The following is a 14031-nucleotide window of genomic DNA, read 5'->3' on the forward strand; positions in this document are numbered from 1 at the left end:
TTCTTCTGCAGGACAGCTTGGACAGAGTTCAGACCAAAGACTTGCACAGACTGTGTTATTTTCTGATCATTTGTCATCTCTGAACCCTGCTGTCAACTCTCAGTAGCAAGAGTCTGATTTGGGGAATAAGCTGGGCAACAGACTGCAACACTGGCGGCTATAATTTTTTTTCTTGGCACCTCCAGCAGTCAGGTTTGAATCATGCCTTGTACCTAAGACTCAAGTAGTCATTTGTAGCAGGAGCTGATTTGAGGCCATCTGTCCGCTCTGAACAAACTTCTGGGCTCTTGAAAATGAAGTTGTGCCATGGCGGAAGTGTGATCCTTTAATAAACACAGTTGCGTTGTCAAAACCATTCAGCCCAGTCACACCTACAGCAGTAAAACAGCACTGTACAGTGCCACCTGGTTTTAGTTGGTAGGGAAAGGGGACACATTTATACACGGGATCTCAGTGTCCCTGCACAGCCATATTCTGCCCTAGAAGTACCTCCTCGGCACAATGCACGGGTTTTACTGTACAGTAATGCACTCATGCCATAGACACTGCCCTCCGCTTCAGGCACTGCAGGGCAGGGAGCTCTTCACCCAACAAAACAGTTACTAGAAATCATTTGGGTGAATCAGGGTATTTTTTATCCGTTTAAGCTAACAGATACAATTACAGTGCTTTGTGGCTGCAACGAACCAGTTTCAGTTGAGCCCAGTATTTAAACAGTTGTGGACATCTGTGCGATATTTCCAACAGGGACCCACGAGCAGGGCTCCCACGGGCAGTCCTAAACGCCAAACCTCCATCCAGACCGGCTGGCGAGCGTCACCTACGTGCTCCAGCAGCAGTTTCGGCAGTCACAGCGTGCCCTCTCTGACGGAAACCCGTCACTGCAAACGCAGCCAGATAATGTGCAACAGGCAGGCTACGCTCGCTCACAGCGAGCTTTAACCCGGGAAATTTCTCATAGGCTGCAGCTTTTCCCGCTCACTCCCAAAAGCAGGGCCTTGTGCTCTCAAAATTACGGTTCCCAACCTTTTTCTGGCAGACTGGTGTGATCAGACCCGTGCCGCTAGTGTCCACAGGGCTCAGCAGCTGTAGAGAGCTTGATGTCCCCAGGCCAGCACCTGGAGCTGCCATCGGAGCAGAGGACATTCGGCCAAGGAGGAGGACACGGCTGGCAGCCTGCTGGAGCTCAGCACAAAGCCACACTACGGGAGGAAACCCGGGGCAGGCTTTCATAGATAAAGCAAGCGCTGAGCCCATATCCTCATCACCCCTTCAGTACTGAGCCTCTCCAGCAATCCGCTCTTTGCTCAGCAAACTGCGGCAGTCAAGTGTTTCCATTAACATCTGGCCCTTATTTCCAATGCTCCGTTTTAGATTTATGTCGTGCTCTCAGCCTGTTAAAATACTTTCTGTATGCGTACCTGCTGTTTCATTCTCTTCGCAGTGAAAGCAGATGATGGCTTCTGATGAATCAGAGTGCCACAATAACAAGATAAACAATATTAGTTCATTTTGTGCTTTGCATTTCTTAGCTGAATTTTTCTGCCGCGATCAACTACACGGGAAGCTGCCATTCTTGCCAGAAAATTCCAGCTCTTCCTAGTTGATATCTTAAATTTAAAAAAATGCAAATAATTATATTCTGAGCCAAAAATTGAGGGCTTTGTCTAGATGTTTTTGAAGTCCAAAACTTGAAATCTAGTCACTATACAGTCATTGCTATGTCCATCTTTTGATATTTTCACCTGTTAAACAGCCTCTCGGGCATCATCTTAGCTCAAAATGACCAGCCGGGTTAGCTCAGTTGGTTAGAACATGGTGCTAATAACGCCAAGTTCACAGGTTCCATCCCTGCTTACTGCAGGGGGGGTTGGGCTCGATGATCTCTCAAGGTCCCTTCCAACCCAAAAGCAGTCTATGATTCTAAAATGCCATTACACACCCATTGGTTCTGTATTTACTTTATAAAACTTTATGTACATTCTCTCCTAAAAAGTCAGAATTGCAGTGCTGCAGAACATTTACAATTGATTTGGATTGTCAAATATCATAGAAATCAGAGAAAAGTATATAGAGGTTTTCATCTTAATTAATTAGCTCTTAAAAGTAATTTTGGCCACTATGCTAGTATTATTAATGTAAGACAAACTTTAATGGTCTTCATGTTAATGGTCTTCATGAATTCCTATCACAGCTGTTCATCTTCTTAACCAAGATTAGCACTTGTAAAACTCCTATGAAGAACTAGGCCCTCATCAAAAGGAAGCGTATCTAATTGTTATCTAGTTGTGTATTTTAAAAGGAGAAAGATAATATCCGACCAAGCTGAAAAAAAAGGTAAACCCCAAGTTAACCCATAGAGGATGCTGGAGGACTTGAGCTGCCTTTCAAAAATCAGCCTGAAATCAGCAAGAAGCATAAAACTTAGCAATTTTATCCAGTTCCACACAGCTGGACAATAACTGAGATACATATGTTGTTCTATATTAAATATTGTTCATGCAGAGATAAAACAAGAATAGGCAAAGCTAAAAAAAAGAGATTTTTTTTTTTCTATCAGTACTCATCGTTGTTACAGCCCTGGGCAGAAGGGAAGCTCCCAGTCGTACACACAGGTATTCATGGGAATGCTTTCCCAGTTCAGCCAGTAAGTAGTTACTGAAACTGCTTTGTTTGAAATGGGTACAGAGGAGACAGCCTGCAAGAAGTTAATCAGAAAAGAACCACGCTGGCCCCGCTGTGCTGGGATCTGAATTTGAGGTTGAGGCTCAGGGGGCTGGGGGGGGGACGGACACGACATTGAGGAAGCTGTCTTAAAAGTAGATGCAACAAGATTTAGAAGATAACGAAGCTACATAAGCCGGGCAACTCAAAGGCCTGTTGTTTGTTTAAGGCAGGGGAAAAAAGAGAAAGGACATTATGAAATTCCACAGAAAGGCAAGAGGAGAATGTGAAGTACGAGCAGCCGGCCGGGCACCCTGCACCTCCATCCGCGAGCCCAGCGCAGCCATCCCCGTGGCAAGCTGGGATTGCCCGTCCCCGAGTCCCAGCGTCGGGGAGCCGAAGGATGTTCGCTCTGCGGCTGCACCCACCCCACCAGCTCTCTATAAACACTTCCACATATTTGAGCGCTTACCGCAGAGCACGCTCCACCCGGGACTCTTGCACAGTATTGCTTTCATCCATCACGTGGGTCAGGCCCAGACGGTCAAATCCAACATCTACTCCATCTCCCGTGGTCATAAAGCCTCCCCGAGAGTCACATATCCACCAAAACAACGGGGCGGCAGCTACCAGAGCCGGGGCTGCCCCGGGGCAATGTTAAAAATAGGGAGCTCGCAGAGTAAGAGCTGCCACTAACCACAGCAAAGGGAGAACCCGATACTGCTCCAGCTCCAGCTGCTCCCTCCGGCTCGCATTCGTGCCCGGTCTTGACTCCTGCTAATGAGGGAAGCAGAGAGAGGAGGTGCCTCCTAAACTAAGGCAGGTGCCCAGGAACGATACGAAGCAGGGCTGTACCCCTCTCCTCAACAGCTCCTTCCCTGCTTTAGAAAGGGTCTTTCCAGCACTGGAGCCTGCAGAGGCATTTTTCTGCCAGGCAAAAACCGCCCCAAAAAATCCGACAGAGGACTCAGGACTCTGGAGTGAGATTGTGGCTGTCCCCTGCGGCAAGCCAAGGCAAGCCCCGCTGCAGAAATTGGAGAAATGGCCCAAACAAGGCAACAACTGGTCCAGAGAGTCACAGCCCAAGGGAGCGGAGAATTAGGGCAACAGTCATCCCAAACTACAGCACCCAAGGGCCCAAGGCTGGTAGAGAAAGTTAACACACATCAGGGGAGATCCTCAACACACGTCCCAGCCCGAGTGTAGGACCCTTGGGAGAAGCGTCCCCGTGCAGGCGCCGCAGGAACAGAGCCACACAAAGCTCGGGAGATGCCAGGAACGACAGAGGCGACAGCACAGGACAGAGGCGGCCAGGCACCAGCAAAGCCGGACGTGACACAGCGCGCTGCCAGCCCCGCTGGGACACCAGCGACGGTGCGGAAAGGCAGGCATCTCCACGCTTGACTGATGGCAACCCTGCTGACAGCCACAGCGGCAGCAGCAGAAGCAAGGCGGATTTTCTGGCACTGTAGCACAGAAACACCCATCTGGACAAGTACGATGTCCCTATTCCTTTACGGATGAACTACCGTGGCTGATACCACAGGCAAGCTCTCTGCAACACAAGTCTGGACCCAGCAGCGGTGAAAATGTAAACAAGTTGGAGGAGGAGAGGCAGGAGCAAGAAAAGCAAATGCTGTTGTTGGGAAAGAAGGAGAGGAGTTACAGCACAAAGGTGATGGGTAACCTAGAGAGATCCCAGATGCCAAAGAGCAAAAATACTCCCATGGGCTTCTCATGGAAGGGAGAACTCAGTGCCCACAGAGACACAAGAAACAAAGCTGCAAGCAAAGATGGGAAAGCACATTATTATTCTGTTTTAAGTGCATTCGCCCTTGGGACACCATCTCAAACCGTACCTCAGAATCCCTGCTAGAGTAAGGTGATCCCACTCCAGCTGCCAATCCGCTACCTTGAGACTTATCTTGGATCCAATCCCACCAAAGCCTCACCAAGTTATTCTACAAAATCAAAGCACAGTTTCTGCTGCATTTCTCCATTTGCTGAAGTTTATTACATTTGCAAAGAATTAAATGAACGATGTACTGTTTCCAAATGAGCTGCATTGCTTTCACAGCACTGTATGCACACTGTGAAACTTGGTTTTGGTTTTTTTTTTAAATTACAAAAATGGCTCAATACTTTCCTCAACCTCCTGAGCTCCACCATGCATAGAGTCCTATTATTACTGATGTTAAAGGAGACTGCAAAGTACAGATCAGAGATTGATCTTATCTGGTCTGGCTCCGGCCTCACAACAGAAACTTTGTGGGTAGAAGAGCCTACGTGTGTAATACTTGGCAGAAAACTCAACTCTGATTTTGTTGTATAAACCTTTAATTTTTATTATGGTAAAAAGAGGAGGGAGTGAGGGCAGACTCCTGGGGAGATCGTATGAATTTCACGACCACCCACTTCCTGGAGGACACTCCTTATTTTTTGCCTATGCACATAAGTAGAGACTAGACATTTAGCACACAAAGACTATTTTCTTTGCTGCACATCAGCCAATATGGTACATGCCAACTGCAGCAAGAACAACAGATGAAAGCCACAGACACAGTGCTAAGCAACTTGTTCAGCAACGCTCAAACTCGCACACAAACAAGAGAGATTAGAGTTGGATTCCCAAGGCCCTCGCCAGAGAGGAATATAGGGATAGCCTCACCCTGCTGCACTGGGATTTGCGTGTGCTTCCCATTCTGGGAAGCTGACATGTAATACACTGTCATTAGATTTCTCAAATCCCAGTGGAATAAGGGACCAGGGCTAAATAGAACATTACAAACATCCTTAATGACTTCAGAAACCTGTAAGGCCTGGGAGACTCTGAAACTGCAATGTTTGAGTGCAGAGCAGGAAATCGGCACAGGATCAGGGCCAAGAAAATGTGCTTATGCTTCTTTCAGCCCTGTGTGGCAGAAAGCCTTACTTTCCCTTAAAAGAGCTGATGATTGCAAAACATGCTTTTTCCTCCACAAAGTTACCATAAATCACAAAATCATTTTTACAGAAGTTTTCACCCACAAGGATGCTACAGAATTTACAAGCTTCCCTTGCTAAGCAATATAGACGTGCAGGTGTCATTTTCTCTGCAGCTGAAAAAATAAAGTCAGCTCAAATGAAATGTGATAGCTCTTTAATGGCACACAGCTCTCTCGCTGGATCCAGCTCCGTCAGACTCGCCAGTACAGGTCCAGGTTCCACCAGAGGAGTTGCCTGCTTTGGTGGAGTGAGAAGGAAGCATTCCTTTTTGACAGACTAACGCTACAGCTGACAAAAACACAGAAACAATTGATGAAATATGCAGGATTTGGGCTTGTTCCCTCCAGCAAATCAGGCAAAAGACATTGCAATACATAAATGAAGACGACATAGCGACAGATTTCTACAATATGCTATATGCTGTCACTCCTTACCTCCTTGAAACTTGCTTTTCTAGTCCTTCAAAGTTTTGTCTCATTAAATTCCCTGTCACTGTTCTGTTTTAAGAATGTCCTTGTTAAAACTAAAACACCTGTAAGCCTTCCCTGGGCACTCTCGCCTCTTACTGGGAAAAAACACATGATCTTGGCATTTGTTCAATCTAAAGTGAGAGGTGCTGCTGAAGAAAGTACAACAGAACTTCCCAGCCTCCTCCAATTCGAAATTCTACCTCCCCAGCTGTAAAAATATAGTAAGCAATAGCAAGTAAAGAACATAAAAAGCTAAGGCTGATTTCTTTCTGGCTATGTATTTATGGAATACTTGCTTTGGAACAAAGGTGATCAACACTCTCAGTTTCTGTTGTGCTTTCCTGGATGTCCTCAAGTCAGCTGCAGATACCCTCATTAACCAGCTCAGCTCTAGAAACGAGCTGCCAGTTAATTGCTGCTGCACTGACAGCCAGGGAGTTCTGACACGTAAGACAGGTCCTACACACACACACTGGCGTTTTGCACAGCTGATGCAGTTTTACTTTTGGCAACAGGATATTGCATTTGTAAAAAATACAGATTTTTGGCTACCTTTGAACCAATGTTAAGGTAGATAAAGTTTTGACCTTGAACTCCATGGCAGTGTCGACGTAAGTACGCGAGCGTGTAGGACCAGAAACACGCCAGAGACCCCAGCATCTGAAACAGCACTAGAACCCACAGCTATATATGGCAGGCAATTAGCGTTTACGTATTTAAGCCTCAAGACAACCCATCACTGGTGCGTCTCACCACCTAGCAAAACAGGTATTTTGCTCTTAGCCTTAGCTGAGTGTATTTGCTGGAAGCAGCCTGTGCCTCTCTGTCACACTACCTGCATGCCTCTGTCATGCCCGTCTAACTGCACTTTCAGTTTGTGAAGCTCTTCGATCTCTCGGTTGTGGCGCTCCGTTTTGTGCCGCACCAAAGAGCGGTAGAAGTGAATAGTGAAGACAACAAAAATCAGACCCACTGGAACCATGATGATGGTGGAGACCAGTGCTGACTGCCAACCCGCATGGCCGCTGGGCTTCTGGACGCTGGTGGTCTCATTTTTCAGGATGGAGCCCACAGGCAGAAATTTTATCCAACACAGAAGCACGACTTCCGCAAGGAAAAGGAGGATCCCCAAGACGGTGGAGAAGCCCCATGCCAGCTCAATGTAGGGATGCATGCGCTCATGTGGGGACTCACTGATGGAGTTCAGGTTGTGGATGTTGCTCACGGCTTCCACGTTAGGCAGAATGCAGGTGCTGATGAGAAGGGCAAAGAGGTGAACTGCCACGAGCACTGTTGTGCAGGCACTGAAAGCGATCAGCAGCATCTGGGGGTACTTGTACTGCACCTCCAGCTGCACCTCCACCATGGCAACCTGGGGGGAAAGGAACAAAAAAGCTTGTCAACAGCTGCTAGTTTTCCTCTTTTCAAGGCTTTCTTCCAGGAAAGCATCTTTATTCAGGAAGAACACCTAAGGTCAAGTACACGCTCGAGTGCTTTTTAGAATGGCAGCCTAGATGGATCATTTCTGTTTCCCATGAAGACATACATGCAGTCTGCAGCTTGGCCTTTCTGAAGGCTCACGTGCACATTTCTGCGCTGTAGTTTTCTGAAATAACGTATCCCTCCTTGCAACCGTGAGCCATACGAACTGCATCAGACCAAACACACAACAGAAGGAACTCATTAGACAACAAGTGGAGCTCAGAGGCAGCTGACAGCCTGCTAGCCTGCCCGCCCATCACACATTCTCCTTCCGTTCACCACTTGTGGCTGCAGTTGCAGGAAGCTTCAGCTTCAGGCACATAACAAAAAGCAAAAGCAAGCAGCTCTTCTGGCCAGCGGCCAGCAAGGTTTCACTACCCCCCATGGGAAGCATGCAAGCTACTTTACAGTTTAAGTTAGTCCCTAGTTAAAATAGCTGCCTTCTATTCTCAGAACATTGTGCGTTTGTTTTTATTACAAATATGCCCAGATACAAGTTATTTATATCCTCAAATTTCTCCCTTGAGAGCTAATAACTTACTGATAGACTCAACAGAAGTGGACAGCTACTGGATTATAGGTGTGTTCAACAACTCAGATAGGAATCTGTTTTCTCAAAACAAGAGCTATCTTTTAGCAAGTCCCTAAAGTAGTCTATTTTTTCTTTAATCAAATAAAGCAGAATAAGCGCAAGAGAGCAAGGGGCTCCTCTAAGATCAGAACTGGAGTCCTCTTGCAGGCTTGCTAACTGGTTTAGCATAACAATTTGTAAGATCACTTAACCTACCTGGGAAGTAAACTAGTACTTCTGTGTGGCAGCATCCCTGAAAGGACTGCAGAAACCTTGTGCTAAGAGAAGCTACAAAAACAGTGGACAAGACTATCAAATGTTCCTCTCTAGTGGCTTCCTGAGACCTGCAGCTGTACTTCATGATTTGCACAGATACTAACTTGCCTGGCAGCAGGCAAAACCTCTGGTGATCCCAAGCAACCTGCTGCTCCGGCATGGCACAGCTTGCTGGATGCATTAAAGAAAGGAGAAGCCAATGCTTGGACGCCTGCCTCAGGGCAGTGCCCCTCAAGACCATCATGAGAAGGCGAAGTCCGAACAAGCAGCAAGCAACCATGATACAATGTGTGTGTTTGGGGCAGCAAACGGTCAATCTCTGAAAGTCCAAATTTTGTACCTACATCAACTATTTAGGATATTAGAGACACCAAAAAAATTGTCGCAGTTCTTGGATGTTCACAGACTTTTGTTCTGATTATGAACATGTGCGGTTTTTACTTTGTTGTTTTTTTAAAGGTTCCTGTTTGCAGTTCACAGTAGTTCTTGTCATATAGCAGAGAAAATAATAATGCAGGATTGACTTCACCATCTATTGCAAGGTCAAGTTAATTAAAACACATGCCACACTGCCTTGCATATGTTCTCTTTGAAGATCCCCCCATATTGATTCGAGAAGAAGATCAAACTTATTCTCTGCTGCACCGTTCTGTACAATGAATTTGTACAGTGCTGTTGTTGTCACGTCACACCCTACGAGCCAAGGAAAGCTGCAGGTATATTGTTCATTATTGGGTGCTGTAATACCCAGAGTCTTAGTATTCAGCAAGCTGAACAGGAATTGTACCTGCATGTTCAATTTATAGCTTTATATTAAAGCTGAAAGCCTGGCTGATGTCAACATATCAATTTCTACTTGTTATCCTTCGCATGAGCAGCACTTTTCAGCTAATTGGATGTTTCCTCCCAGACTAACCTATTCCCTAGGGCTAGCTTCAGCTGTGCAATGTGATGAATTTTTAACACTGGCTGATGGCTCACTAAGAGGTATTTCAGGGAAAAACATCAACAATCCAGATAGGGCAGCAAGGCAGAAAAACAGTTCATTTAACCCGAACAAGTACTGGAAAGGTGAGGGAGCTCCTATTGCTTTACCCTGTACAGACTGTCATGTCATTCTCTGACTGGGATAAGAGAAAGAGGACAAGCTGACACAACCCATTTAAAAATCATTAAATATGCTTGCTTAGTCTGTAAAACTATTAATATGTCATGTTTGATACAATTACACTCTTCCGTGATAACAGCCCCCTTCATTGTAACCTCCTCCCAGAAGCCAAGGTGTCAAGGGCTTGACTTTGCAAGGCGCTGAGCACTCTGTCGAGCCGCAGAGTATCTCAGCATAGGCTTAACTTTAAGCTTGAGAATTGCCCTCTTGAACTCCATACTCACAGGTTTGGTAAAGGACCAAGTACTCACAACCTTTTAGAATTAAACTGCAATTAAATTACATGCAATTATGGTTTTCTTATACCAGTGTAGCCCAGATTGTCCACAACAAAGAAGATGCTCATCTTGAGCAATTTAGACCAGGATAGATAGTATCAGGCAAAAAGATGACAAATGGCTTAACATAAACCATGTTACATTCACACAGATGGTTTGGCAGCCGCTAAAAACAATCACTCCAGTAGATCTGTTGGATTTTTTTTTGTTTTTAAAAGTCAAATACATATCCTGTAGCAATTGGACAAGTATCGAGAAGACTGACTAGCAGTAATAGCCCTTATTTCCACCAGGAAAATGATTAAGGGGGCTTTCTAAGCTCCTTCTAAATCTCCTTAGTCTGCAGTCTCCCTGGGGCAAATGCAGTAGCCCTACAGCCCACCTCCAAGCAGACCTGGCACTGGAAAGGACCCAGATCCTCCTGATCTGCCCAACTCTGCCAGAAATACCAGAGATAGCATCGACTAACGAGGAAGGTTCGCATTATTCTGCAGCCTGTCCAGAAGGAGCTGGATCAAAGCCACTGCCTGTTGATTAAATATCCATCAGCTCGTAATAATTTTCAGCCAATATGGAACTGGCTTGAATCAAACACACTGACAGGGAAGTAAATAAAGTAATAGCCAAGCCCTGTATGACATTTGTTTACACAGTTAAATGCACGCAGGGCTTCAGGGAAACTATTTAACTCTAAATAACTTCTCTACTTTCATCAATAGCCAAATAGATGCTCTTATTAGAGAGTAAACATCCGTGTACTAAATACCTGCCTGCCAAATTACTAGAGGAGAAATAGCTGGGTAGGAGTAGATACCTCAGCTTTCACTGGAAGGCCCAGTACAATCAGTTGGGAAAAAGCTTGCCAACAAAGAGATTTACTTATTGCAAAAAATTTGATTTCTGACAATTGCTGATTTTAGGTGTCCTTATTATGTTAAACTGGTGATCTATAATTAACTTACGTGTTTATCTGACTTGCGTTTTAAACAGTTTAAGAGACTAGAAGTCAAATGGTTAATTTTGTGTGTTTGCCGAGGACTTTCAGCAACTTTCTGTTGCGCAAGTTGAGAAGGCAGGCTTTGTTTTCCAGTACGTGGTTCAGCGCCGCAGCGTGGGTGGGCTGCGGGCCCCCCCGAGTCCCAGCAACGCCCCAGCACCGGCACCTGCTTGTGCAACCACGCTGCCTAGGCAGAGCAGTTCACAACACTACAAAACGTTACCTTAATAATCACGTTGAGGAGTACGGTCACAAATGACTAACACAGAAGTCAAGTAACCCAGAGGCACGAAGGGCAAGCACATGAGCTGCTTTTTAAAGTAAGAAAGCTTCTGAGTGAAAGAAGTCTACCAGATAGCAGTCAACTTTCTCAAAATGAGGAGGTTTTTTCTGCCATTTCAGCACACAAGTTTGGTGACAAACCAACATACGCTGCCTGAAAAGTTTTACGAGCATCGCATGCACGCAGTCAGCGAGCGGAGAGGAATCGCAAAGCAACCAAGCACCCTCTCTCCCCTTCAGCCCGCTCCCACCTAACTCCCCGCTTGCATTTTTCCAGCTTCACTTTGGGTGGCCAACTTTGTCATCCCCAACAGACTGTTGTAATGTTACAGATGATTCACATTCTAGGGGATTGGGAGAGGAAAAAAAACCATGGAAGGAGCTAAAATAAAACAAGGAAAGCTATCCAGAAAGTTCCCGAGACGTGTCTTCCCCCCTGCTCCTGAGCTGCAGTCCATCGCATCATGTCCCGCTCACCCAGGCACTGCTCTCTGCATTCAGCGACAGAGCTCAGAACAACCAGACCTGTCCATTTCCTGAGCAGAAAACCTCCCCCAAACAGGTTTCAGTTCTCACTCCCAGTAAGCAAGAACCGGAGGGGAGATGAAGAGGCTCACGCTGACACAGCACGGCCGTGTCTTGCTAACACCACGGCTCGGACAGGTCTGAGCACTGGACTGCTGACTGTCTCCATCTTGTGTATTTGCTCACTCCCTGACATGGTTGTGACCTATGCAGATAGCTTCCAGACAACACCCAGGTGCTGCATGGAGGAAAGCAAGTACCAGGGATTATTCCCGATAGGCAGCACTGACAAAAATCTACCAGGAGCCAACTCCCTCCAGGCTACTGAGTCCTCTGCCACCAGGGCCTCTGCTCATACCTCAGCACACGGCACAATCTCCCCGATCACACCATGCAAATTTCACTCTGGCAGAGTGTGACCCAACCTCCACCTTATTTTAGACACCATGACCCAAAAAAGCACATAAAGAAATTAAGACAATGTTCAGGACCTGGGCCCCGCGGTTGCTGCGAGGAGCTCCACGCCCAAGTGCAACCTCATGCGAAGGCAGCCAGCGACGACTGGCCTCGGGGCCAAAGGAGAGCCCAGGTCCTGTACTGTTTAGCAACACTGCTGGAGCACTCGGGATCATTTGCAGGTAGGGGATTAGTATTCTTAAAGGGCTGACTTGGGAGCGTGCGGGTTGACTGCTGGGCAGCTCACGTATCTGTTCCTGCCTTGAGAGCCAGCCTCAAGCTTTCCAGCAGCAGCCAAGCAGAAGCCCCCAGGCAGATGCCTCCTGCCTCTTCAGAAAACAACAGTAAGTCCTGCTTCTTCACAGGAGGAAAACACCGATTCGTAGATGATTTTACAGAACCAAAACCTTCACGATCCAGAAGGCGTTGCTACAAAGTACACATACCATTGCAAATCCAGAGAGCAGAGCAGAAGTTCTGCTGGAAGCTTTCAGTTTGGCTCGGCTCAGGTACAATTTTCTCCATGAAAGGGCTTGAACGGAATGGTGGTTTGATGTGACCAGTTCCAGATAGCTGCGCCGGACCCAGTCCCGATAATCCATGCCTTTTGTGCCAGGTTCAGAGCAGCAAGCAGGAGTGGAAGGATCCACCGGAACGTTTAATTCGGAACTCATGATGAGAGAAATGCTAAGGAAACAAAATAGTCAGTTCAAAAGGAGGTAGCAGACAGGACAAGCATCGACTACTGGAAAAACTACGTTTAAACAAAGTTACCCTCAGTCAGTAGAAAATGATGGACCAAATACCATCACACTTGCAAGGCACAGAACAGATAAGTACCACCTGTAATTTCTAAAAATGACCATAAGAACTAGGAAAGATTACACAAGTAAACCTGGGAACTACTCCACTAGGAATTCAGGAAGGTTGCACAGCGTCTGGCTTTTCATTTCAAAGCTGGCATCTCAACTTTCCCCTTTAATTCCTCCCTGCTAATAAAAAAACCCGTGTTTTACATAAAGACACTTTGGAAACAGGGCCCCCATCTTACAATTTTGTTTTAAGCTGACAATTAATTTCACAGCGCATCACCAATTGGCTTCAAATGCATCTGCTTCAGCATACCAAAGTAACTCCAGCTAGCATGTTCAGGGAGTCACTTTTTGCTCTTTCTTTGGAAACCAGGTTTTCAGTTAAAACGTCGCTCATCGTAGGTCAGTTTAGATGGGCACAGTTCTTCCCCAAGTCCTCCCCTATAGTCATGGAGCTGAATGCTGTGTAGGGTTAACAAATGAACTTCCCAAGCTCTTGCAGCGGGAAGTTAAATTTCCTGAACTGCTCACACTCCACTTATCAGCCGCATCTAACCAAGAATCCTGTGCCCTGACTTCCACCGGTGGCTCTTAGGATGGGGAAAGGAAAAGACAATTCCAAGGGGAAAAGCTAGGTGCCTTTCAGGTAGTTTCAGCATCCTCAGATTCAAGAGATTACACTGAAAGATGGAAGAAAGCAGCAAGACTATTTCAGGTGGTGAATGCCACAGCAGCCAGCAGAGACAAGCGCAAGGTCCAAGCCACCCCCTCCTTACACCACAACTTCGCCAGGCTGCTGCCGAATGGCTCTGGTGGTCTCCGTGCCATCCACGGACACAGAACAGGATTCGCTAAATGTTTTGAGCAAGAATTTCTCAACTCTGACAAACATGTGAAACTGAGTATTTAACTCAGCCTTCCGAAGAATGGAAACCACGATTCTCTGACTAATCCCCCCACTCACAGCTCTGCCACCGACCACCATGGCAGTGGCGGAAGCAACACCAGAGCTGCACCACACGAGACCTTTCTGGCCATAAATACTTACCAGCTCCTAGAAGGAGG

General features: G+C 46.4%; 1 protein-coding gene across 1 annotated transcript; it reads right to left on the reverse strand.

The window, feature by feature from the left end:
* Nucleotides 1-4889: 4889 nt before the first annotated feature.
* On the reverse strand, nt 4890-14031 carry ORAI2 (ORAI calcium release-activated calcium modulator 2). The gene is made up of 3 exons (XM_009479892.2): nt 14015-14031; nt 12601-12841; nt 4890-7491 (listed from the first exon to the last, which is right to left on the reverse strand). The coding sequence occupies exons 2-3, from the start codon at nt 12826-12828 to the stop codon at nt 6946-6948; spliced, it is 774 nt and encodes a 257-aa protein (XP_009478167.1). The 5' UTR covers nt 12829-12841; nt 14015-14031; the 3' UTR covers nt 4890-6945.

This window comes from Pelecanus crispus, chromosome 12 (assembly GCF_030463565.1).
Source record: "Pelecanus crispus isolate bPelCri1 chromosome 12, bPelCri1.pri, whole genome shotgun sequence".
NCBI lineage: Eukaryota > Metazoa > Chordata > Aves > Pelecaniformes > Pelecanidae > Pelecanus > Pelecanus crispus.